This window comes from Neolamprologus brichardi, chromosome 14 (genome assembly GCF_056152115.1).
Source record: "Neolamprologus brichardi isolate AB-2024 chromosome 14, ASM5615211v1, whole genome shotgun sequence".
Taxonomy (NCBI): domain Eukaryota; kingdom Metazoa; phylum Chordata; class Actinopteri; order Cichliformes; family Cichlidae; genus Neolamprologus; species Neolamprologus brichardi.
Window position 1 is genome coordinate 10,943,827 of NC_142117.1, and position 24,727 is coordinate 10,968,553.

The 24,727-nt window shown below is 39.1% G+C and overlaps 1 protein-coding gene across 2 annotated transcripts in view; it reads right to left on the reverse strand.

The window, feature by feature from the left end:
- lsamp (limbic system associated membrane protein) overlaps positions 1-24,727 on the reverse strand; it is a 468,508-nt gene that overhangs the window by 301,343 nt on the left and 142,438 nt on the right. Inside the window, exon 1 of one of the 2 annotated variants that reach the window (XM_087850806.1) lies at positions 15,517-15,538. The exons of the other annotated variant lie outside the window; for it this stretch is intronic. Within the exon in view, the coding sequence (XP_087706932.1) occupies positions 15,517-15,523 (7 nt within the window). The 5' untranslated portion in view covers positions 15,524-15,538. Of the gene's footprint in view, positions 1-15,516; positions 15,539-24,727 lie in introns of those variants that run through there. 2 annotated transcript variants of the gene reach the window in all.

Below are 24,727 nucleotides of genomic sequence, written 5' to 3' on the forward strand. Positions count from 1 at the left end.
AAAAAAAAAACTGCAAAGGCTTTACAGGCATGTTCATTCAGCTGTACTGCTTTCAACTGCAGTGTGTCAAATCCAATGACAAGTCAATAAAATACCCTATAACAACTGCAATATCATCTCTTGTTTCCACTACTGCTACTACATATTCAAATGAGCCCGGGTGATCACAGCCAGCAGCACATTCGTCTTGAATCTTGAAAACACACAAGTTTTATGGAATTATGTGAGAGTATTTGCAGTGTATATTTTTATTTTTATATTTATATCTCCCATCCACGTGTATAAAGCATTTTAAATGACCGGAAACCACACGATTTAAATATGTAATGATACTTTATGACCACTAGATGTCAGCAGATCCTTGCAATTGTTGCCGTGCATTGCACCGTCACTGTAACTTACAGTTCATCTACTGTACGTACTCATACAGTATTAGATATGTGTGTGCCACTGTGTTCCTGCGTGCCATTGTATTTTTATGTTTGTGCCCAATATGTCACATTATCGCTTGATGAATGGGGTTCACACTGATTTTTTGTGATGGTGTGTGTGTGTGTTTCTGTGTGTTTAAGAAGAAATGAATGGGATACAAAGAGAAAAAAAGCAGAGATGGAGAGACAGAGAGAAATAGATAGTGACTCCAACCATTAGTCATGGAAGACATCCTTATTACCAAACATTAACATATTCAACCGGCAACACCCAGGTGCTAACATTCCCAGTTTGAGTGAATTCTACCTCCCAGAGAGCCTGCGTGGCATATTTCCTAGGGGAGTGAGATTCCAAATATGATTCGGCTCATTTGAGCACGTCAATGTGTGTGTGTGTGTGTGCTCGCGAGGTTGCGTGCATGTGTGGGCAGGTGTGCGAGAGTTCATGTGCGACAAAAACAGATTTAATTGAAGACTGATGAAGAGCACCTAATGTGTTGAGTGTTTGCATACTCACACACTCATCAGGGGGTTGAAAGAGAAGGCTCACAGCAGACATACACTCCCACACACACAGCCATCTTCGGCCCAGGGTGATGGATATATCAGAGCAGTGTATGTGTCGTTCTAATTACATGCTGCATCCATCCCGTTCTCCTCTCATTAAACAATGACGTTTAATCTATGGCCCAGAGCCTTGCCTACAATGGTGCCGTGATAAGGGCAAATTAAACAATGTGCACTTCTCAGCTTCACCAATAGCAAAGGTGAATTTCATTCAGCCGACATTCATGTGCATGTATGCATGCTTTCACGTCGTGCATGCACATGAATGAAGCCCGAACAAAGAATCCTCGCAACCGACGTGGCTGACAGTCGATCAATTTTAACCTTGAACTCAAGGTTGAGCACAGGGGAGGAAAGAGCTCCTTGACTTCAGCTATGAATACTGCAAAAAAAAAAAACAAAAAAAAAAACAACTGTCAGCTTGAAAAAAAAAAGTTACTGCTGCACAGATATGAGATTTATGCGCACATTCATGTTCACCGTCCTAGTTTAGGATCCTAACTGCTGCTTAGCAATGGATAGTTAGTAAAGGCTATGGTGGTGCAACATTCCTTCAATATAGCCACAGTAAATTATATTTAACTTACAGTGATATGCTAAATATGTAAAGTGATGAACGGCAACCATAAATGGACAAAAATGAATGTAAATTCAGACCTGTCTGATATTTGTGATATCTCAAGTTGATTACTTCACTTCATTACTTCAAGGGTGGAACAACGAACCAGCTGACCAACCAACCAATCAACTTTGGTATTTCAAGACCACAGTTTATGAACTACCAGTTTTATTTTTATTTTTTTTGTTTGGTTGTTTTTTTGGTGGCAGAAGTGATCATATTTGGATGTGACAGTCTAATATTTTTGTCTGATATTTCTGTTAAAATGTTTTAAACTTACAATAAAGAAAAGAAAAGATCCCCAATACCAGCAATACCACAAAGATGGTCAGAGGTCCAGATTGCTGAGTGGAAAGCCTTGAAGAAAGCAGCTGCCTGTGTTGACATTCAATAACGTTTAAATGCGAGAATGAAATTGGGGTGTAGTTTTCATCATTCTTCGACAAGGCTGTTGTTAAAACATGCTGAGTTCTGTTTCAAAGTTAAGCATTTTAATCTGGGCGTGTGTGGAAAATGACTTGCAAGTCTCATTTGAGGACATGGTGGGGTTGCGGTACTAAGCAACTAGACCTGCAGAGAAATGTTCAAATGTTCACTTTTTTAATTTCTCAAACAGATTTAATTTATCTATCTTTTAAAAACTGTGGCTGTGGTTTAGTAGCAGTGAAATAATTCAGATAAAATCAGCTCTATGTATACAAGAAGCTGGTTGGTCGCTCACAAGCTACACGGCGTTATAACCACAGTCTAAAGCTGGAAAGGTCCCCTGCATCACCACCTCTCCTCATAGCCAGAAAGCCTCTCTCAAATATCGCTCATGATTTTGGGAGATATTTGTAATCAGTGAAGAAAAAATGACAAACACTAAAAATATTCCTAAGGTCGATTGTACTTCATTGTTTAGCTCTTTTCATGCGCAGCGGGGATTCTTGGTCTACTTCTCTGGTGAGCTTTTCACGTGCTGTGACACAAGTATGAAAAGAAAACTGTCAATCTAAAGCACCGGTGTCAAACATAAGGCCCGTAGACCAGAATCAAGCCGGTAAAGACTCCAATCTGGCCCACTGGACATCTTTGGAAGATGTGAAGGCGAAAATAAATTTTTTACTTTTAACAATATTTTCATAAATGTTACAGCTTGCAGTAGCTGCAGCAATGAAATTATAGTTAAACAATTAAATGACAGAAAAGTGCCTGTTTTTTCACTATCTACTACAGAAATATCTGTTTTTTTATACAATTTATTAAGAGTAAAAAAATAATAAAATAAAACAAGGCATTTTCTGTGAATTTACAATTACAGGACATTCTGGGCAATGAGCTGCCAAAACTTTTCTGCAATTTTGCACATTTATTTCTTACATTTTCAGTCCAATGAGTTATGCCATTGCATTTCTTGACTTTCCTACAGCAGCATTTCCTTATGTAGAAAACATGTGGACATGCGGTTCAGCCCACTTTAGCTCAAACTGGGCTGCATGTGGACCATGACTCAAATTGACTTTGGCACCTCTGAGTTTGCTTATGTGTGGCTTCTGTCTGTCTAAGGAGATGTGCACGCATGTGCCCCCCTTTGCCTGTAGCATCCAGCTGCAAACATCATATGGTTGTCCTCTTTAATTATATGGGAAACAACTTCATTTCCACTCATCCCTGTCTGTGTACAGAGAGAGCATTATATGCATGAGCAGGTGTGCAGGTTTTCAGCTGTATATTGGTGTGACTAAATGTCTGACAAATGTTCTTGGTTGTCATTTGGCAGACAGAAGATTGCGCATAGATGAATACATAACTAGATAGATGTGCATCTTTTCTGTCTTGTTTGTGTACTGCGCCCCAGCTTTAAAGTCTGCGCCTGCTATCAACAGCATATGGCCCAGAAACAATGACAACATTAACAAGCGGATGCATCAGCTTAAACAAAAACAAGACCAGTTTAATGGTATACAGCCGGACATGGACGAAGAAGCAAGTTCTACTGAGCACTGCAGGGTGCTGCCAAGATGACACACCCAGACACATACTATAATACAGCACATATGGCGCAGCTTGACCTTTCATCTTGAATAGGGGAAAGAAGAACAGAACTAATGCAGACACACAAGCTATATAGGAAAGAAACATAAATGCAGATACTGAGATGTAAATGCATAAACCCAGGCGACTCATTGTGCACACTTTTTCGCACTTCTCCTCATACATACTGTGGCACACACAGACACACACGCTGTAGAGAGGAATGATTTTTGCAATGCGAATGAGCTTCCTTAGGAGCCTCTGTCACGGTCTGGAGAAGCCACACTGCAGAGGACAAGTCTTAATATGAGGATTCTAGCCACTCTATTGCATCAGCACCTCGGTGACATCCAGGAAGAGGGAACTGTGTTTGCTGTCATGCCTGAACACAGTCTGAATTCATATCACACACACTGCAACGACAAAAAGGCTGACAGAGAGAAGCATACTACTTGGATTCATGCAATAGGAGGTTTAATACTGCAGGAGGGTGAAAATACGGGCAGGATATCAGTGTGGATTCTGTGTGAATTTCTAGGCAACACTGGAAGAGTAGGAGACTGAAAAGAGTGAGGATAAAGTTTCTTCTTGGGTCAAAGTGTCACTGTGTGCAAGCTTGTTTGCTTGTGTGTACACAAAATGTATGTGCTCCAAAATCTCAGATCCTAAAATGAAATGAAAAGTATTTCTCCAGGGCAGCAGGAACCTCACAGGTAGCAAAACAACACACAGTTCAAAAAAACCTACAAAAAGAGGAAAAATAAAATCACAGTTTTGGTTTCCATCTTTTCACCCGAACGAATGCCTGACATGTCCTTGTCATATGTTAAATGAGCGCAAGCGGAGCAGCACGAACCCAGAAAATAAGGAGCAACAACGGATCTGCATGTCGGTAACCTTCCTATGAGTGAGCAAACTGACTTTCTGTGTCTTGCCCTCTTCCCTCACATGCTGACATGCTCACTGATCACTGCTCAGAAATGCTGAAAATAACCCAACTAGAGGTTATTATGTGACAAAGGTGACTATTTGACAAACACACTGACCATATGGCTGTCACAGAAAGAGCAGCAAAAATGCTGGCAAGAACACAAACTAGACACAGCTGGTCATTCTGAAAAAAAAAATACACAAACACACAAAAAATACAGGCGAAAAATACAGAGAGGAGTTTCAATGAGTTACAAATGACAGTTTTTGTAAGCTGGAACTGCTGATTTATGTAATTTATTCACATATTGTGTAAAGAAAATATATAAATCTTAAGAAACAAAATAAAATATGTGTAAGAAATGTTAGCAATAAGTGTGTAACACTTTATGAAGGTTTTTCAAAGTTCTTAGTTGCACATTGGCTGCTTTTTCACTCATCTTTAGTTTACTTCTTGTACCTGATCAGCTTCAGGAGAATTTTTCTCTGGTTGATTGCAAAGATACTTAACACATGAATCATCTAACTGGAGGAATGAACCAGTGTTGTGTCTACTACACAACCATGTCGTACTTCTGAAATACACTACTAGTCTGCTTGTAAGAAAGAATCATCAATTATTTGTTTATCAATTTTAAAAAAGACAAAAAAAAGTATATAGGTAAGATTCACAAGAATAGGGACTGCGAGACTTGTGGCGAGACTTGTGGGCTGGTCCAGCTTTGGTGGGGGTTCATCCCGGTGCTTACACTGTCTTGCCCTTCCCAGTTCTCAGGGGTTAGGGTTGGCCCATTGTGTCGGGTCTTTGGGCTGGGGTGTGGTTGGGTGGGCGCAAATGAGAAATTCTATGTTCAAATTGACATCAGTATGAACAGAGAAGGCTATCCAAGCGATACAACAATGAGTGTCTACAGTTATCTGCAAAACAGTTTTCCGGCTTTCTCATGGCTGCATTTTAGCCAGTGGTGTTGGAGATCTTGTCAAAATTAATGAAATTATAAGCACAGGCACGTACTGCCAGATTTTGATCCACTGTCAAAAACTGGCAGTACGGGTGGCTGTAGCTCAGGTGGCAGAGCAGGTCAGCCACTAATCAGAAGGTCGGTGGTTCAATCCCAGGCTGCCTCCTGGCTGCATGCCAAATATCCTTGGGCAAGATACTAAACCCATGTTTGCCTACTGGTGGTGGTCAGAGGGCCCGGTGGCGCCTGTGTCCGGCAGCCTCGCCTCTGTCAGTGCGCCTCAGGGCAGCTGTGGCTACAATGTAGCTTGCCATCGCCAGTGTGTGAATGACTGAATGTAGTGTAAAGCGCTTTGGGGTCCTTAAGGACTAGAAAAGCGCTATATAAATGCAGGCCATTTACTGTTTAATACCATCTGGAAAGCATCTGATTGGCAGCAACTTCATTCTTTAGCACGACAATGATCCCAAACAAACTGCAGATGCAGTAAAAGCACACCTGGATAGAAAAACACACAATGAAACAGTCGTGGATTGGCCTCCCCAGAGCCCGGACCTCAACATTACCTCATCTTGACAGAGAAAAGAACAAAAGACAGAAACATCCAAAGAAGAGCTTTAGATCTCCTTTGGAGAAGTATTCCTGAAGACTGACTAAGAGATTTCTGACTGTGTTACAGAGTAAAGGCGGTCCAGTCCTTTGCAAACTCAGTTTTTGCCTTATATGCTGCATTTCCATTTATGCTTGGACATGTTTGCAACTGCAGTATTTCTCATTTCCCTAGCAAAACATAAAGGAATGAGGAGTGAGTTCACTTTGCATATCACAGTTTAATAATGTGATTGTACATGTAGATTTAATTCCAAGTTTACAGAGGTGGCTTAGAATCAAATTACTCTACCTCGAGACTGGCTGATTAGAGGCAAACACTTACTCTAGCCTTGTTTCTCTTTATATGCAGCACTTAGATATTCAGCATGTTTGTAATCTAATGAGTGACGCTACTGATATGATTTACTAGAAACGTAAAAGCACAGAAAACACTACAAATAAAAAGCACATACTGGCCTTTGTCATGAACCATGCAATTATCTTGAGGAGATGGAACAGCCCTTCTGAAATTAATTTTTAAAGAGCTGGTATAACTACTTTAACCCACTGAAAGAGAAAATCTTCGAATTCAGATATACTTTAGTCCTTCTGCTGAAGAGCAGAAAACAAAAATGTAAACCAATAATGGCAGTAAGCCCTTTAAATGCGGCTCTATCGATTGGAAAATGCGCTGGGTTTGTTGTAACGCAAGTCAAAGACCTTCATTATGGTTTACTTTCTATGGAGCCTTTAACAACAACACACTTTATCCTACAAATTTATTTTGAACTCATGTTTCATAAGTACTGCTCTGGGAATTAACTGGATTAAGAGGAGTGAGTAACCACAGCAATGAAAGAGATTTCTGACAGCAAAAAACGAGAATGTAGTGATTCATTTGTTAACAGCATCATTTCAAAGCCTCAAGCACAAAGACTGAAGCTGCCAGAAAATTTCACTTGTCTGGGACTTTTTTGGCATTAGAAGAGGAGCAATTACTGGACAATGTGGACAGTTTGGAGGCTTCATCAGCCCTCTGAGTGCTTAGTTTCAATTAGTTTCACCTTTCTGTCCTGTGTCAGTATGTACTGGTATCACTCCATGGCCAAATAATTACACTCAACAACTGAGAAATACGTTTGCTTACACATCAAAATGCACAAGTGGCAACAACATTCAAAATGCATCCGTTGTTCGACAGCAATTTCAGGAAGGCTGTTACTAATAGCTTTTAATGACAGTGGTATTCTCTCCCTCTCTTTGTCAAAGGTATTTGTTATGTGAGCTGAATGCATTCTTAACAGAGCAGATTATTGCAGTATTACTCAACCATACTAGCAAGTAATTACATGTACAAATGATGTGATTAACTTACAAAATAAATAAATTTGTAATCTGTTACAGTCACTGATTAAACAAAATTCATTTCTAGTTTCTGATTAAACTGCTGGTGATTTCAAAGCAATGGCTAATATTTTACTTCTGGTAAAAGATGGAGAATAATTCATTCTGTTGCTTTGCATCTTTTCACCATGCAGGACAGCCTTCTATTGCATTATTTCTGTACAACTTGCAAATATAAAATCTCTTGGGAGGCATCAAAGATAGGATGGCCCTGAAGGAGCTGTCTCTGCATGTAGACAGGCTCCATTTATTTGGTAATACGCACTCAGACTCTGAAAATAGTTTGCGATTGCCCAATCAAATCAGTGCAATGACTTTCCAATACCTGCAACCTGCTGACCACAACAAGGCGGGTGGGCATGTTGAAAAAAGCGCCTTCAAGTGCTGAAAATTTAGCAAATTCTGAAATCAGAAAATGACAGTCCATGTCAGTCTGCAGAAAAAAAAATCTATAATCAAAATTCGTCCTATTTCCCCTCCACAACACCATCTCACATATTTGTGTTTAGCTCTCATTTTTCCCCAGTTTGTGTCTAATAATCCACATGAATACATTAGATCCTTATAAATGAATTTCAAGGTATAGCAGACAATCATTCCTAAAAAAAATGCTATTCTTTTAACATGAGTAATAAAAATAATAAAAATTAAAATGCTAACATGTGCTTTCCCAACACTATGGCAATTATAAAAATATGTGTTACTCTGTACAGTAAACACACCATTTCTTCAAATATACTCACACATCACATTAGTGTTGCCATGACTACCATCAACACCATGACAATCAATTCAATTCAGTTTTATTTTACTTGTACAGAGCTCCAATCACAACAGCAGTAGCCTCATATGTTTTTTGTTCATTATTTCACCCTCCCAAAGAAATCTGATATTTGGAGTTTCATGCAGCGCTGGAAATCTTGTCAACCGAAGTGGTTAAGAACACATCAGCGTTGTAGCTTACGAATTGCCAAAATAAATCTCACATCATGATTTTTTTCTAATTTTATCTTTATTTTTGAGAATCCCATTTGTGGTTTTCAAAGAAATACGTTAGCAAGTATTGAATGATGAAAACTGAAAATTAAAATGAATGACATGTAAGTGAAATTGATTATCTTACTGCCCAACAGAATAAATCCCGCCCCCCCCCCCCTGCATAGTTAAAAAAAAACCCAAAAAAACAACAAAACTCAGAAATGAGCCCAGGGCACTGACACCTGCCTCCAAACGACACAGATCTCTAATCTGACAGAGCACCATAACAAGCTTTTTATCACAAAGTCACCATTCCACGTCTGCCAGGACCCAAAAGAACCCCTGCCATCGCTCCTGTGCCAGACATTACAACACAGCCCCACAGGCCCTGTATCCATGCCCCAGTAGGTTAGAGCTGTTTTTGTGACACAATAACAAGCAGGTGCTTTTCAGTGCTTGCACTGAGTGCATTTAAACAGTTTGGGGAAATTTAAAATGTAACTGGTGACATTTTTCAATATAAATAAATATGACAGCAGAGCTTGGACTGGATGAGCAGGACACTGCTCATTCCACAAATGCTCCGACCATATGGCTGTCACTGCATGGGGGTGAAAAAACCCTGGCAACCAACCAAGCTGAAAACAAGTGACTAGAATGCAGACAAATGCAGTCAAATTAGATGCATTCAGAAATCAGTGAATCTAATTATAACATATAGTTTTTATAATATCACTGTACTAAAAATAATTTAGTTGGCCATGCTAAAAGTTGCAAAACTGCAATTTAAAATGACAAAAATAGAAAAAGGCACATTGCTGCATTGTTTTCAGATTTATTCCTGTAAACATAATTTCATTTTTGCATTTTGAGGAACATATGAAAAGGTTCTTGAAGATTACACTGCTACCTTTTGAGGGTTAATACAGATGTTCAACAAATCAGAGTTCTCTTCGCAAAAACATGTTATAGGCAAAATAAATAGGTACACTAATGCACAGCATGCAGGACTTTTTAACAAACCATGTTCTGTCCCACAGACATCAAAAAGTCTATTGTGAAAGACCGTCTGGTGTACTTTATTGCACAGCAGACAGAAGCCACCAAGAGCAAATGTCACCGCTTCTGCTTTCTGGCAACATGGCGTTATTAGACTGTTGAACTACCCTTCATTGATTTCATTCCGGTAAACAGGCACACTGAAAAGGGAATATCAAATGCACTGTTGAGCGAACTAGAGGCTCTTATAGACTGAACATAAATGACTGTCAGTAACATGGAAGCAATAATGGGCTCAGTATGAAAAAAACAAATCAGTGTGTGTGAGTCCATATTCTACATTTCAAAGCCCAGGTATACCTTGTGTGATGCGCTTGCAAAAATATGCACTTATTATTAGATGAGATAAAATGTTGTCTTAAAATAGGACGGTTCTTTCTCGCAGTACAATAACTTAATGCAATATTAGATATTCCAAACGGCATGAAATAATCAGAAAACCAGCGTTTTAAACAAGATGGGTATGTTGTATGCTCATCAGCGCTGCAGTGCAGGAAGAAACAACTGGATGTAGTCTAGATGTAGCAAACTACACTAACTGGCTTAACCTCCTAAGACCCAAATCCTTCCACAGCATGCATTTTTAATTTCTCTTTGATATTTGGTCACATTGGGGCCCGATGAATGTAAAAACAAAGAATTACCAGATTTTTTTTTTACCTTATTTTTGTTTTTAAGAAAAATAAGAGCCACATATGAGGATATTCGTTTAAAATTTTGATAGAACAGAAGTAGTATAATGTCCCCGTAAGTGGATATCAAGCCCTTGTAGAGCAAAATTCAGTGTTTTGGTCTAAATAACCCAAAATGTGATTTTCACATATGTGGATGCCAGGTCCTAGGAGGTTAATGCAAAAATATAGAAATAACAGACTGTGTGGCCACAAAAGACACTGCAACATGTGATGAAAATCGAAATAAACAAATTTGTGCAAGCATTCTAGAGGGAATACCTACAGCCCTTCAAACATGTTATTTCCTAAAAAGAAATTAAGGAACTTCCCCAAATCACTGTCCTCAAGATCTTTACGACTCTCCCAGTAATGGTGGCATCTGGCGAGCAAAGCTTTTCAAAGCTGAAACTAATTAAAACCTACATTTACACAGATCACTGTGTAGCAGAGCCGACAGTAGGGGGTTTTCTGTTCTATCCCACAACAGAGATGTCGCATCCAAGTTGGATTACAAGGATTTTATTGTTCAGTTTCCTGCTAGAGACAAGGAATGTGACTTTCACCTAATCCATTTAGGTTTATGGTGAGTCGAAGTGAATTCATCTCATTTGTTCAAATGTTATGGAAGGCGAGGATGGGTGTGACCTGACCAGAAGTTAAATAAAAGTTAATTAAATAAAATAAATAAAAACACAGAAAATTTTAATGGAATGTATACTTAAATAATTCAACTGAAGCACACCACCTTTTTTTTCTTTTTCTTTCTTTTTTTTATTTAAAAATAAAACTTCAAGTCACAAACAGCAATGAATGACTGTCCATGAATGTGCAGCCAGGAAGTTGGTTTTTAACTGATGAGTTTTCCTTTCTTTGAAAAAAACAAAGTGATGAACTTAAATAATGTGTAAATCCACATGATCAGAATATACTGCCTATCCGGTTGTTAAGTCTGACGTCACTAGCCGTGTCTGGGCCTAAACTCCACTGCAGGTCCATATATCAAACGATCACTATAGCATTACTGAGAGTTGAAAAACTGTCTAAAGTCTTTCATCTTTAATAAAATGATCAGCGTTCTGCTCTACTAGGTGTAACAATTGAGTTTAACATCCAGGCATCCATGAAAACGGAATTTATGACATTTAACGGAGTTAGAAGTTAGCAGGAAGTTAGCTCGCTAGCTTCTATCTAAATACAATATAGCATGTCCTGACTGCGGGGTTTTGGAAACAAATTAAAACGTACAGCTCTGTTATCACTTCCAACATAAATGAAGACAGAAAACTAAACAGCAGTGACGTTTGTAGGGTTACTGAAGTTTGGCTAGCTGGTATATAATGATGTGCTACGTGACCGCTAGCGACACAGCTATGTTAGCATAATATAAACAAGCTAACTTTTTTTCCACTCGATAAAAGTTAACGTGAGTGTTCTCGGTGGTCAGGAACAAATGTAATTGCATGGCAGGATGCTGTAAAAGGACCAAACTTCAGCCAGGAGAACAACTGAGATAATCCCTCCACAATACGAGGTTAGTCATTCAACTGCTGCATGGGCTGGGCTGTAGTTACATCCTAAGGTTTTAAAAACTGAGCTTAAATAAATGATTAGCGGTAATAAAAGCCGAGGGAGGTCAACAGTGATCACTGACTGTTTTAGGAGCTTTTTGAGATTAAATAGAAGAAAATACAAAACATTAAACATGTTAACAACACAAAAGCCATATTAAACGCAGACTACTTTAGGCCCGGAAGTAGGATTCGTCACGTCATCACTTAACGACCTTATACTGTGTTGGATAATTGCCATGACTCTACAATAGCTATGCTTGTGAGCACATCAACTTCATGAAGAAGTGCACTTAGTCGTGCAACAGCCTCACTGCCTGCTCTCTGGTCCAGTACAAATGTCCATGTAAGTACCTACCATGGACATCATTTAGAGGATGAAACACTGCTTTATGTAAAAACAGTCATGAATACGGAAAGGCATAAATGCTGATGTTGTGTTCAGGCACACAGAGCATATTTGATTAAACGTACTGCTGCAAACGCACACACAACATGCAGTCAAACCATATTTCTGCAAATTGTTCAGTCAGTAGCGACAAACCCAGTCATACAGACTTCTACCATTAGTTTTACCTGGAGTTGATGTTTCAGGCATCCAGCAGGCCCACAGGGATGGAAATCAGAAGGATCCCCAAAAATACAGAGAGAGAGAGAGAAAGAGAGATAATTAGCATGTACACAGGTGAAAATCACCCCCCTACCAAAAAAAAATATCATTTTTTCACTTGTTTGCTGTGTTTATGACTACACAAGAAAAAAAAAAGGAGAATCTCTCTGAAGTTCACTGCAAAGGCAAGTTAAACACACTTAATTGCACATAATATTTGTTATTTTTGTCCAAATGTCAATATTCACTTATAACTTTAGGATGAAGTTTCTAAATAAATTTTCTTTCCACATTCGTTTTTCTAAGTTACTGTTTTTCCATCTGCGGAGGCTTAAGTGCACCCCCTGCTGCCACTAATTTCCCGTTAAGGCTTTCTGCCAAAAGTCTTCAAACCAAAAAAGCCTTCTTTAAACATGTATGCCATCGTGAAAGAACATGTTTTACCACAAATCCTTTTCTGTTTGACAACCAAAATAAATAAGTCAAAAATATATTTGTCATCTGAACCTGATTAAACTCTTACTGAGAAGTCACAAAAATGTTTAAAAAGTCTAAAAGTGAATGGATAATATTTATTTGTGATATATTGGACACAGATGCCTTTCTGACAGAAAGCACTTCAGTTGTGTACTTTGGACAACAGCACTATAAAAAGGTAAAAGTCAAGTAAACTTCTGCGACATTGACAAGTAGTATAGGGGGTTGTTAATCAGTTTCAGCCCTAGTAGAGGGACAACAATGAAACAACCACAGAAACATTAATGGTTTTACAGGTTGAGCCATTTTTTGACATTTTTACCTTATTTTTTCACTGGTTTTGTATTTGGCTAGGGTCAGTGTCACCACTGATAGCATGAGGCGATACCTGGACCCTACAGAGGTCACACAGTTAGTCCAACTCTCCCAGGATGGCACATTAATACGTGCCAGTACCAGAAGGTTTACTGTGTCTCCCAGCTCAGTCTGGACAGCATGGAGGGGATTCTAGGAGACAGCCAAAGCTGGACAGGACCATAGGTGTTTAATCCATTATGGAACACAGTGAGCACTGCCAGATCCAGAACCCAGTACTACAAAATGACCTCCAGCAGGCCACTTGTGTAAAAGTCTCTGTACAGACAAACAGAAATAGACTTCATGACTCTATGTCCTTTAGTGGGCCCTATGAAAACTGCCTAGTACTGCTGAGTCTGATTGGCATTTGTCACTGAATACCAGAATCTGCAGGTTCACCACCCTGTTTGCGTTCAACAGACGAGAGCTGAGCCTGTGACAAACATGAGTTTGAAGAAGCCATGGAAAATGTTATGCTGCCTGTAACACTGTTCAGCATGATAGGCTTCATGGTGGGTCAGTGATGCTCTGTGGAGGCATATACATGGAGGGACGCACAGACCTCTACAGTCAATGGCACCCTGACTGCCATTCAGCAAGCAAATCAGGGGCATTGAAAACTACTGAGTACCATTTTGAGTTGCTGCAATAAAATTTTGGCAAAACTGGGTAGGGTCACTTTGAATTCAGACCTCTGTAGGTTAATAATTTCATTTCCATAAATGAAGTGGGATCCATTCATTCCTAACACATTACCCAGTCCATATAAGTATAGATATCCAGCATGATTTGTTTTTCCCAATGAGGTCTGGTGTTTTTAAGCATTCCTTTAGCTTTTGAGCAGTAAAAAACAAAACTAAATTATGATTAAAACACTTAAAAATTGATAACATTTTATACCCCCTCATTTGGTATATTAAAAAAAAAGCTCAAATAAGGATGATGGGGACAGGAAAGCTGATCCTCTTGCAGTCCAGCTGCTGAAAGCTCTTTGTCTCTTCTTTTTCAGACTAATTAGCTGATTTTTCCTGTAGGAACAGAGGCTGACAGAGTGTGATCCATGCCAGGGTGAGATAGTGTGTGCCAGCTCACCCTGGCATGGCAGGATGGGACAGGCTTGATTGCGGTCAGGCCTCAGATGAGGCGAAAAGGGCTCGGTTTTATTAGGAGAAGAAATGTGAACATCTTCATGCTCCATGACTAGGAAAACACAGAACAAATTATTTCAGACAGATTTGTAAAATGATATAAATTTGAGGAACGAGTGGAAGCATAAAAAAGGTCAGCAAGAGGAACTGAACTGTATCCAATTTCATCAATGAGTTGTTTATCATCAACAGCTGCTTGTGTGTGTGTGTGTCTGTGTGTGTGTGTGTGAAGGATGAGTAATGAAAGTCAGGCTCTACACTGAATTGCTTCCATCTCTCATGAGGGATGAAAAACAATTGAAAAATACACAAAACGCTCCTTTCAGAGTGAAGGTGAACAGAAACTCGAGAGACTGAATGACTTTGTGTGAAAAAGAGAGAATTTGGGAGGAGGAGGAGGACAAAGCGAAAGGGAAGATCACTAGCATTAAACCCACTGGTGGCATTGCATTCATGAGCTTAAAAAAAAAAGAGAAAAGGACTGTTTTTGGAACTTGTCAGGCACAGACAGTGCAACGTAGAAGACTGAGCACAGCTACAAACACCCACCGGCGGTTCAGCATGAATAGCAAACATTTCTACTTTGAGACCTGTCAGCGGCTGAGGAACTGCTCTCGCCTGAAAGCCTCTAATTCCTCCTCTTTACTTCATGTCGTAGCAGGCGGTCTTCTACGTGCAGCATGCGATATAGATGTCTAAGTATGTTTCCTTGATTTGTCAATTCAGAGTTGAATGGTTGTGCTGGAGTTTTAGATTAAAAAAATGTCATTAACCAAGTAAGTCTCAGACTAAACATCTTAATGTCCAAAGACCTCGAAAAGCACATGCTTTAGGGAAACCGAATCCCTGCGTACAAACAAAAATACAGAGACATGTTCTTAGTATTGTCAAGAAGCCAGTTTAGATGGCACATTGTCCACAAATGCACACCCTTGCTATCTACATCAAAAAGGAAAAGAGGAAACAAAATAAACACACAATGTGATTAACAGTCAGTGCTCTCCTCTGTCTGGTGGGGCAGCACAGCGTGGCATCTCTCCCGCTGTTTCTCTCTAATCTGTTTCTTTTTTTTAATCTCTCCTAGCTGTGGTTCGCTTTCTATCCTCAGTTAAAGTCCCTGTTTACCTTCCATGTCCTCTATCCATCCTCAGCTTCCCCCTCTGTTCTTTTGTATTTCCCACTCCAAATTGCTCTGATAGTAGTTGTTCAACATTTCCTGACAATGCACTTCATTGTTTCATCCTCCAAAGACTCCACACATCTTAGATGCTGTCCTCTGTTCAAGTACGTCCGTGCCGAAATGCCATAGTTGCTTCTTTCTTGGTGAATTCCTCAACAACTGCCACTACAGTCTGGACCGAATCCAATTCACGCACAGTCAATAGCAGACAAAACCTTAACTGACTGAGCCTCTCCTCCTCTCCTCCCCCTCTGTTTTTCCTCTTTGTCCTTTCTTTTGTTGTTTCCCCCTGACTCAGTGGAGGGGTCAGAAATGATCGTCTCTAGCTTTCTTTTGTACTAGAGTTCCTCTACACAAGAATCCCTGCTAATTCTACCCAGCCAGTTGCATCCATGGTTCATTACTGCGTTATTCTGAGGAAAACAAGTAGATTCATTAAGGTTCAGTGAAGTGCCTTACCCTACACTATTAAAGACTAGAATTTTAAGGAGCAGGTGGTAGAAGAAATGAGAGGAAGATGAGGAAAATAGGAAGAAATTGTCCTCAAGATAAATTGCTTGGCAATGTCAAAAATAAAAAGAAATCCATTCATTTAGAATAAACATAATAAACCATCTGTGCACATAATGCGTTTTTTGGGGGTGGACAGGGGGGCAATGTATGATGCATGAATTTGACCAGAATATGAGAGAATAGTCACAGTCTGGGAGCTTTGAATACTGTGAATGTTTAAATAGATAACATTTATGCAAACTGGGTAAGTTGCACCCGAAAAAAGAAAATGAAACGATGAGCAAAAGCAGAAGGAAGAGCAGTGATAAAGACTTAAATGAGACATAAAGTTCTGTTGCAGTTTGAAGGACAGAACATGGAGGTCAACCTGTGTGTGTGTGGGTGGGTGGGTGCAGAGGTTTGCCTTGTCTGGGGAGTCTAGTGGAGAAGATACAGAGAGATTTGATATCCAACAACTGACAGGATGTAAGAGAACAGCTACAGCCCTTTGGCTCTGCAGGAAGATGGGCTGGAAGTGAGGACAGTTGTCCGGTTTTGGATCAGTTATTGGAGAACAGGAGGAAAAAAAACGAGACTACAGGGCAAAAGATTACACACTGGGGCTATATATTTAAAAAAAAGGTACACCCTCATTCAGTTTTAGGTGTCAGGACATAATAAAAATAAAATGGTCATTAGGAGGTTTTAAAATTAGGTACATAAAATGTGAGATAATCTACAAAGTGTAACATATGAAACCATTTTACTTTAATCCAATGCACTTGAGTCGTTTGTCATTGGAAAGTTCTGGCAGTTTTTGGCCTGGAGCATTCAGGTGCATTAACCTCTTATTTACCATAGGCTGCTAGCACATTTTGAAATGACTGTAACTCAGTTATCGTTTGTGCTAGAGACAAAATTCAATTCAATTTACAGCTGAAATAAGTCCATTAGGCCTACATAAGTCTTGGTCAATACAGGGAATGTAAAGGATATAAGACATCAGCAAAGAGGCGAGAATAACAAGTGCATCTCTAAGATCATTTTCACGTGAACTGTCACGTTGCATAACCTAGTCAAAGTTAATTATTTTTTTCTTACAGCAGGTCTGCTGATTAGATAAGCTTTATATTCGGTTAACAGAGTTTTTGCAGTAGATAGAGACAGTAGATAGAGAAAAAACTGAAAAAAACGTTTTAGGTATTTGGGTCAAAAAGAAGAACATTTGTGAGAGTTAGAACAAAGAAAGTTAAAGGAGTGCTTACCATCTGTCATGCATGGTGGCAAAATTAGAGATTAGTTTGGGGGGTTCTTTGGTGTTGATATAATGGGACATGACTATAGTTTTAAAGGCATCTTAAAGGAGGAGAACTGCATGACTTGATTTTTTCATATAACAGGATAATGAACCAAATCAGAACAATTATCCAAAGACTAAATAAAGAAGCAGAACAGTGTTTGTATTATATTTATATTCAAGTGGCAAGTACAGACACCAAACCTCAACTCTAATAAATTATTATAAAAAACATCTTGACATTATGGTACGCTACACAACAGCCTTTTACATCATTGTGTGGTTTGATGGAGGCTAATTAGCTAAAGAAAATGCCAGGCAGCACGCCAAAGGTTTAAAGAACAAAATAAAAATAAGTAAAAATAATATTTTACTATTTATTCACTTTGCAACTTTTTTGTTTAGACTCCAGTGAGATTTAGAGACTGGTCTCCAAACATCTGGCCACCACAGCTGGCAATGGAAAACTGGTTGCTGGTGGTTGCTGGGAGACTCCAGGTAAAACTGGTAGCAAAGACGTATGTAGTTTTACAGCAAACTACATACATATGCAATTGCTTTGGTCACTTGCAGATTGGCATGGTGGTCTGTAATTTGAAGGGTGAAGAACTTTTCAGTACACTTTGGCTAGCTAATCGCCAAGCAGCAGTAAAAGTGGGGAAAATGTGACACGAATTAAAAACCATTTGCATTCAAAATGAAAGTTGTGCTTTTTGAAATATTTTGGTTCCCCCTACAATGGTAAGGCACATCTTTTATTTTTGGGTTACAGTGTTCTGTATTTCTGGTTTGTGTCCCTAATCAAAGGACATTTTTGGTGCAATAACCTTTTTGCAACAGGTTTCACCCAGTGACAGCCAGCAGCCTCCAGCAACCACTCTCCAACCAGTCAGGAAATACACATTTTCCCCAGAGGTTGCTAGGGGGAACCATTCTAATTGTGTGCATTATACCCATGGTGCACCAAGAGAAAAACAAAATACACAGATTTCAATCGTAAAATTTGCCAAATCTGCAAATATGTATGTCCAGACAACACAATGTTCAGTTATTAGGTCTATGAAAAACATAATCAAAGAATGTCTGCCAGTGTCAGCTCACATTTTCTTGTTTTAACAGCAGAATGTGTAAGATTTTTAGACTACTGCGTGTTTTTATTGATCATTTAAGAGTGCTGAAGTTAGTAACACTACTTCCAAACCACAAGTTACTTTTAAACCTGACAAGTTTGGGCAACACCCTGGTACATCAAATGTTTCTCCCGTCACATACTGGGAAAAGTGCATTTGAAAACCCTGGCCAGTCTCCACGCCATGAGAGGTAGCACAGTTGAAGAAATACACAGAGTGAGCACACAGGGATAATAACTGGCAGAGATTGGGAACTATTCACAGAGTTAATATTACTACCGGTGGAGTTGAGAAGACTGCAAACGCCCATTAGATGTGGGATATAATAAGCTTTGTATGAGGAAATTATAACTGACTTAAATCTTGATAAAAAGTATTATATTTAACTCCACGTCTTAATGATGCCATTTGCCACATTTGACTGCTTTGCTATCTAATATGATTGTATGATGTGCATATTAAGTGACAGCCTGCTGTCAATAATCAACCAACAGTGTGGAGTCTACGTGGGTATTAAGATTCAATGCGGACGGTTGCTGCTCATCATAATTTGTCAGATAAATAACTTTCAATGAAATTAAAAGAGAAACTCACCATCGGTATTAATAAACTCAGGAAAAAAACACATGACATTGACACTTGGGAAACAGGATGTTTGTGCTTTCATCACTCAATCTTAATTTACTGCTGTCAGAATTTTGAAATGCTCCCATTTCATCAAAACTTATTACGTTTCATTTGAGAGTCAGTTTTGATAATTATATCTGATTGTTCGTATGCATATCAAGATCTAAGGAGCAGATTAGAATATAAGCTGTCATCCAATTGACAGTATTAAAAATAGATTTAAAATATGACAGTGCTAGGGAATGAAATAATGAACTCAATTTGTCAGACAAAAAGCATACTGTAGCAGCTCATTCGGCATGAATGTAACGGGACATAAAGCTTATATTAACAGACATGCATATTATGTGATGTGTAAAAGTCTTTATTTCCCTCATTTAAAAAGCAGCTGAGAGAACTTTGGAGTTAGGGTTTGATTTTATCCCCATTTTTCTGACTTCTTGCTAACATTTGCTAACTGTGGTAAATTTTCTTGCAAGGCCACAAAGGTAGACATAAAGATCAGGGTCTTCTAATGGCAGCGTGGTCGAGCTTCAGATGATTCAGTGACAGCTCTTTTCCCTATTGTCATCACCTCGCTGACTTGCCAAGTGTCAGACACAGCATATTCATGGTGATACAAAGTAAATGTGAACGCAACAACCTCTCTGCCTGATGTCTGGCTGTTTGCTCGGCAGTGACTCTTCATGAAAGTGCTGAAGGTTAGGCATCTATTTACCGAAGCTGGAGTCTTAATAGTCCACATTATGACAGTAATGGTATAAGCTGTACAAAAGATGATTAAGAATGTCAACAATCTGCACAAATCTCTCCCGAGCTAAACAAGTCAGCAGGCTGAGTGATGAAGCTTGGTTCCACTTGAATCCGTGTCCTTCAGAAAGTTACATTTGAAGGTTTTAGTGAATTTGAGAGGACTTGTTATGGACGACGGCAACGCAAAGACACTTCACACTCACTTCTACCAGCAGCCAGCAGACAAACACTTATCACAAGGCCTCTTCACCTCGCTCCGGCAAAGTATTGGAGCCGAGTTCAGCCTGAATTGCAACAGCCAACAATTCTGAGGAACAAATTACCTCGTGGGATGGGGGTGGGCCAAGTGGCATTACAAAATTACTCACATACTTAACAAAAGTGACAGCAAAATCACTAACGCAGGGGGCAATTTTTCATTTTCCAAAGCAGAGACAAAAATCAAACCCATCACCTGTAACGACTATGTTCCTTAGCGTGAATGAAATAACAGCAATCTTTATGAACCAAAATTACTTGCAAAAACGCTCAAATCAAGTATAAACGCTACATTTTTTTTTTGAATGTGACTGTTTTCAATCCTTGCATATATCTAATATCTAACCAAGCACATGTTAAATAAGTTGTTCATGTTTAACTAAAAAGGAACTCAGAGTCCTTCACCTTGCTCTGTCTCCATTATAACACTTCCGGAGCTTAAAATCATGTCTTCATTTAATAAAATGCCCACTTGGCTGTTTATAAAATTGAAGTCTCCACCATACCATATTGAAATGTGTGCCAAAATACAGTAATTAACAAGACGCAGACAGATCTGAAGTGATTTTAAGACTAATGTTTGAGCTGTAAAATAAGTCTGCCTCGCGTAGCAGGGAGAAAACACTAAAGCAATGTCCGTATTTATCTATGTGGCACCGTGACAGCAACATCATTAACGCAGGGTCGGACCAGGATCTGACGGTAAATAATGCTTTGTGTTCTTTTTCTGAAGCTGTTACAAACAGATTTTAGGCCTATACAGAATAGTTTGATATACAGGAACCCTCCCTCTGGATGAATCCTGCGCTCCACCTGAGCTGTCAGATTTATCAACAGATCACACATTTATCCACACACTCCCCAGCAAGATCTGACAGACGAGTTCACCCTTTATATCAAAAAGATACCAGTTCTCCTTCAGCTGTCTCTCGTTGTTCTGAATTTCCATGCCGTTACTGAAGGAACCACATGCATAAACCATGGACTTTAACTGTGCAGTTCCTTTGTAATAGATTACCCGCTCCCTTATCTGGTCTGCTTGTTTTTGACCTGTTAATTTCCAGACTGCATTGGTCATTACTGGATTGCAGTGCACGCTCGTGGCTGTTTGCAGATTGAGCAGATTACTCACAGAGCTCTCCACTTCCATCTATGCAGAATCAAGCTATGTTACAATGTATATCCAGCACTAAGTGTCTTGCTATAAATTAGGGCCAAATGGTTCACTTCATGATCAAAATTTATGGAAATAGAGGTGCTAGATTGTTCCTAAGAAGCTCTAATATAAAGAACAGCAGATGAAAGTGATAATTCCATGGCTAGATAAACCTGAGTCAAAATGTAACTTTTTTTTTTTTTGCTTTAAAATTGATAATTATTTTGACTTCTCGTTAAGATTCTTCAATTCTAAACACAACCTTTAAAAGCGCTGCCTTAAGTCAGCACGCACCTTTTAAAAGTGACCTTTTCACTTTACAAATTTCCTCTTTTATTTGGAGCGATAGCTGATGACATTTTACCGCATTTTTCGAGCTGCACAGTAATGTTTATCACCACCCGCTTCCATAAAACAGTATTTTCACATAATGTGAATTCAAGGAAATAACAAATATGATGAAAAACATTATATAGATGTAATGAGCTTCACAGTCTTGGAATTATGAGCCAAAATGTGAATATCATATTATAGAAGAACTGATGAACATCCAGTTTAATTTTCCATTCCCCTCAAAGTGACGATGATGGCTCAAATCTGCCTGCCATGTGAAATCTAGGACTACTAGGAACAAGCAAATGTGCTGTACAGTCATTCCAGGGTAAAAGGATTGTACAGCACACATTGTCAATGACTTTAAAAAACAGGAATTGGGTCTAGCCAATATATAAAGCCATAAAACTATGCATAAAATCCATCTAATATCCCTTAGTTTCATGTCAACCAGACACTTTTGGTTGCCAGCAACAAGCTTGTGGCTGATATTTAACTAGTTTTCTTGGCAGAATTGGTACAGTTCATTTAAACTGGTTGGTTTCCTGGCACAGAAGCAGTTTCTAAGCATAGTCCACATAATATTAAGGATTGAGGTAACGGCTTTGGGAGGCCTTTTTCAGATACTTGATGACACCTTTTCTAAATGACTACAGATTCCAGGATCATCAGTTCACAGAACTGGACAACTTATTCTGATGTGTCACCACTTTGCCAAGCCCTGGAAAAAGACCTAAACTGTCAGCCTCCGATGAAAATCGACACCTTCAAGCATAATTGAAATGTACAGCAGCTCACACAGTCAAGCCAAATGCTACATTCAGGTACTGGATGTGAAAAGTTCTTCTATGAAAATCAAAATTGTTTAATTGTGACTAAATAAATCAATATGTGTCGTGGTCCCTGTGTCTCTCCGGCTGTCTCACTCAAGGCCACATGTTGTTTTTGTTTTCTTCTCGTTCTCTCTCCTCACTCTCCTGTCTACCTGGGCGGAGCTCATTATGGGCTCCTGCCTTTGGCCCACACACCTGGCCTGCTTACCACCAGCTGCTGCTCACTGACCTAGTTTCCTGCCACTACTTAAGGTGGTGGCTCTGAGCTTCTCTAGATTGTTGAGCTACCTGAATTCCCTGGACATGTCCACGAACCGCTCTGAAGTACCTGTCTGTCTGAGTAGCATGGAGTGTGGGAAAGCGTGAGCGTGAGCAGCAGACGAAGAGTGAGTGTGCGAGCAAGAAGAGGAGTGTGCGAGTGTGTGGATTTCCTCCCTACCCCTGGAGCCCTGAACCCCCTTCCCCGCACCTGTATATATATTGCACCGTGGAGGTGCAGGACCCTTTGCCCTGCACCTCGTATATATTCAGCACTGTGGTTTTGTAAATAAACTTTTGAACTCTTTCTGAGTCTGCACTTCAGTCCGTTCTGTCTGCCCTGACATATGATGATGGAAGTTCTGACTACTGAATCTACTGAATCGTAATCTACCCAAATGTTTAACTCAGGAAATACACTTATGTCCCAGCAAGAGGCTTGGGGATCGTCATCTTGCTCATTGTGTCAGAATTATAACCACTCAATATGCAGAAAAACTAGGAAACTGATAGAAACAGAACATAACCTGTATAGTAGTTCCTTTTTCCTTCCCACCCCTCCTCGAAGCTTCTGGCAGCACTTACCTAAAATAGAGAAAAGAACAAAAGCAAACATGAGATCAAGATGATGCCCTGATTAATAGCTACAGCAGATGTAATGATTTATCTAGAGGATTTATCTCTCAAATCATGGCAACATACTGTGATCCCTTCCTAAGTCGACATCAAAGTGAAACTTTCATCCGGAAAGTGTTGCTTTCCATTTGCTTTAAAGATTTCATGTCCAATAATAAAACTGTTGGCATAATGCACGATGAAGAAACACAATAACGTAATTACTTTACATTACTACAAAATAATGTTGCATTATCCAACAATTTGTTTTTTTAAATTATGGCCATTAAAGGCAGAAAAAGAAACATCATCAACAACAAGGGATTTGATATGTGGGCATATGTAGCGTTTATTATTACACAGTTTACTGGAAAACCACAATGCATTGCAGAGAATCTTGGAAATTAACCTACCAGTAATGTAATGAGCAGTGTAGCAAATTCTTTTCTACAGGGAGTAAATCACATGGGGTGTAATAGTTGTGAAGAAAAAGCATATAGCATCTATATTGCATATAGATATACCAAACGCTTTATATGACAGCAATCGAAGCCCTTTCAAATACTGAAAATGTCTGTATTTCTAATCACATTTTAATCTAAAATCATGTGTATATTGATGAGTCAGTTAACTGTCCTTCTATAGTAATCCACAGAAGCAAGTGACAGAGGCAGTAGCTTTTAAAAGACAAGCAAGAAAAGCCTTTGAGGAGCAGAGAAAATCTAATATCATCACGGCTGCTGATCTATATCTAAGAGCAAGAAAGGAGGAGATAAGGATATAATTTAGCTCCGCCAAAGTTCACATAATAACACTGGCACAGCGAGGAAGTTGGTGAATCTCAGTAATCTGAACTGAAGCTGATAAATGAGTAATTTCATATAATTTTTTAGCCCAGTGCACAGGGAAACTGGCAGACAAAGCATTCATTTCACAGTTCATATGCCATATATTCCTTTATCACTTTCAGGCAATGGTTCATCGCATGCAGACTGAGCTGTTAGACTGGTAGAGATGCTTCGATCCGCTCATCAAAAATACTTCAGAGCCGTTCATTAAGTCACCACATTCACTGTTCTGTACATTCAGTTCATCCCAAAAGTGTGTTTCCTTCTTTTACTTCAAGGAAAAATAGAAGGAAAAATGGTGAAAATGTCATCATTATGGAATGTTTGATAAATTATTTACTGTGGAGCTGATCAATAGTGGCACCACTTAATTAACTTTAACAAGAAATTGCTGTTTGCGCATAAAATCCTCGCACAGACCAAACATTTGCTTTGAGTTTTCAGCCGGCAACACCCAGAGTAAGTAATAAAGTAGATGAATACTTTGCTACTGTACTTAAAAAGAATTTTCAGGTATCTGTACTTTACTTGAGTATTTCGATTCTGACAATCTTTT